Source organism: Macrobrachium rosenbergii, chromosome 6 (assembly GCF_040412425.1).
Source record: "Macrobrachium rosenbergii isolate ZJJX-2024 chromosome 6, ASM4041242v1, whole genome shotgun sequence".
NCBI classification, from domain to species: Eukaryota; Metazoa; Arthropoda; class Malacostraca; order Decapoda; family Palaemonidae; genus Macrobrachium; species Macrobrachium rosenbergii.
The window spans coordinates 56,901,710-56,904,011 of record NC_089746.1 but is presented as its reverse complement, the minus strand read 5'-3'; the positions used below and the strand labels follow the sequence as shown (position 1 = coordinate 56,904,011).

Genomic DNA, 2,302 nt, shown 5'->3' with positions numbered 1-2,302 from the left:
GACGCCAGGTTTCCAGAGCTTGACTGGGAATGAAATCTCAGTGCGGGGTAATAAAATTCTTGGCTGTTGTGGGGGTCCTGAGGTTGAATTTGAACGAGCCGCTGACCTGCCACCATTTGTTCTAAAACTGGGGGAATTCTATCGTCAAGGTGAGTCGAGTTCTTCAAAAAAATCTTTTGTAACTACTTTTGTTCACAGACAAAAATAACGATAGTAAGTATATGTTATGTTTAACTGGTGCTATTTTGACTATTACTGAAGATGTATCTCTTGGTTAAGAAGGTTGTATGAGTATGGAAGTTTAGGTAGTTATGCGTAGCAGAAAAAAATCGTTAATCAATGGTAAATTTCTCTTCCTTATTTGATTCTAATACCAAAACATTTTAATCCAACTTATTCTATTGTTTAACAACACATATTCTCTTCTAATTAGACATCCGTATTTCGTAGATTATGATTGTTGTTTCTTCCATCCAGTCTACTTTTTTTATTTTAAATTAACTCAGTTCACTGGTTCTTCCCTCATCCTGCTCAACTCACTTTGCATTATTCATCTAATCAATTCAAAGCATCAAATGTCACTTGATTTCTCAATCGCCTCCCTTCTTACTCCTTAACTCATCAAGAATCATCACGTTTTCTATTTTCACCTTTTTATTTTTGTCCTTTCCTTTTCCACACCAGCCTTTCTTCTTTCGGGCCAGTTCTCCTCTTCGGGTAATCTTATCTTTCTCTTTCCTCTCTTGCGTAACAGACATTATTCATTCAGCTAAGTCACTCATCACTCATTCTTCTCGCATCTCTTATTCATCCTTTTTTTTCTGTTCTTTTATCTTTTATCGTCCCTTCTAAAGTTCCAGTCGACTCGCCTCAACTTTCATTCCCAGCTTTCTCCTTCCTCTATTGACCGGTTCCTCCACTACCACGTCAGCTTTTATTCATTCTTCTATATCAATCCCTCTTACCCGACTTCCTACACATTCTTCCACTGACACCACACTAAAGCCTGATTTGGTAATCACGAGGAAAAAGAGTAATATTTCTCTCCACAATTTTCCAGATTCCCTTAGTGGAAGTCCTGAAGGACGAGCTGACGTTCGTCTTCAAGTGCAAAGGGTCGTCGAAGCCGGTGAGGAAAAAAGTGGAGCCCGAAGAGGCGCCCACCGAGGATGTGTACGGATCCAACGACTACAACTATACCGTCAAGAAGCCGCTGACCTGATCGCGACGAGTGACGTCACGCCTTGACCTCACTCACTAGTTTTGTACCTCTTTGTCTCAAGAATCGATGTGTGACCCACGAAGCACCTGGGCGTCGTTCTTTGGGTGTTTTGCTTAACTGCGGGGGCCCATACATACATCGAGGGGCTAAGCATCTCTCGGAACACGTTTGGAAAATCTCTCGCGAGGTCGAAGGCCTCTGGGAAACCGCTGGACTCGCGACGAGGGCCATTTTGGATGACTGGATGCAACTGCTGATTCAGCATCGAACTGACATTTTTGAATTTCGATTTTTTTGGTTTAGGCTTCGAGAGAAGCGCTGGAGTAACTTTCTCGTTGTTTTAGTGGTACCGTAAGTTTGTTTCTTGTATTGTATACCTGACAGTTCCTGTTGTTTTTGATAAAGACACATTGCAGACTGACGTTCAGCGTTTTAGGAGGAATTGACGAACACTTCCAGACTTCGATATTATGTGCAAGATGTCTGACAGCTCTGCAACATTCGTTCATTAAGGAGTGTTCTCTCAAGAACAATATCAGAAGTGCTGATATTCACAAGAAAACACTTGCATCGCTAAGTGTTGTTTGTATGCAGAAGCAATGGTTTGTATGATACAGGTTTTGTACCGGAAGGAGTATATGATCGTAGCTGTAAATTTTGCGTAATGATTTTACTCATAGGGAGTGAATTTGCTTGTTGACAATAATTTTTGCTCCACGCCACATTCCCTGTTGGCAGCTTCTACCTCAACCATGGTTATCATTTATTTGTCTAGCAGTTTTCTCTGTTGCTTCTCTACCTGCCCAGATAGATGCGTGTCCATATACTGCACCCATTATGCATATGTATGTGTATATGTATATATATATATATATATATATATATATATATATATATATATATATATATATATATATATACTTACAGAAAAATACACACCCATTATCATCTACAGGAATACACGGACATACCTAAATACATTTTTGGAGTGGAAACTGTCTAACTTAACAGAAGAGTATAATATATATATATATATATATATATATATATATATATATATATATATATATATATATATAT

At 38.7% G+C, this 2,302-nt stretch overlaps 1 protein-coding gene across 3 annotated transcripts in view; it reads left to right on the top strand.

The window, feature by feature from the left end:
• LOC136839612 (glutamate receptor ionotropic, kainate 2-like) overlaps positions 1-2,047 on the top strand; it is a 180,838-nt gene extending 178,791 nt beyond the window's left edge. For 2 of the 3 annotated variants that reach the window (XM_067105896.1, XM_067105897.1), the window contains one exon: positions 1,061-1,222. In XM_067105896.1, the coding sequence (XP_066961997.1) occupies positions 1,061-1,222 (162 nt within the window). Of the gene's footprint in view, positions 1-1,060 lie in introns of all 3 variants that reach the window. The other variant, XM_067105895.1, reaches the window with a different exon arrangement.
• Positions 2,048-2,302: the final 255 nt, after the last annotated feature.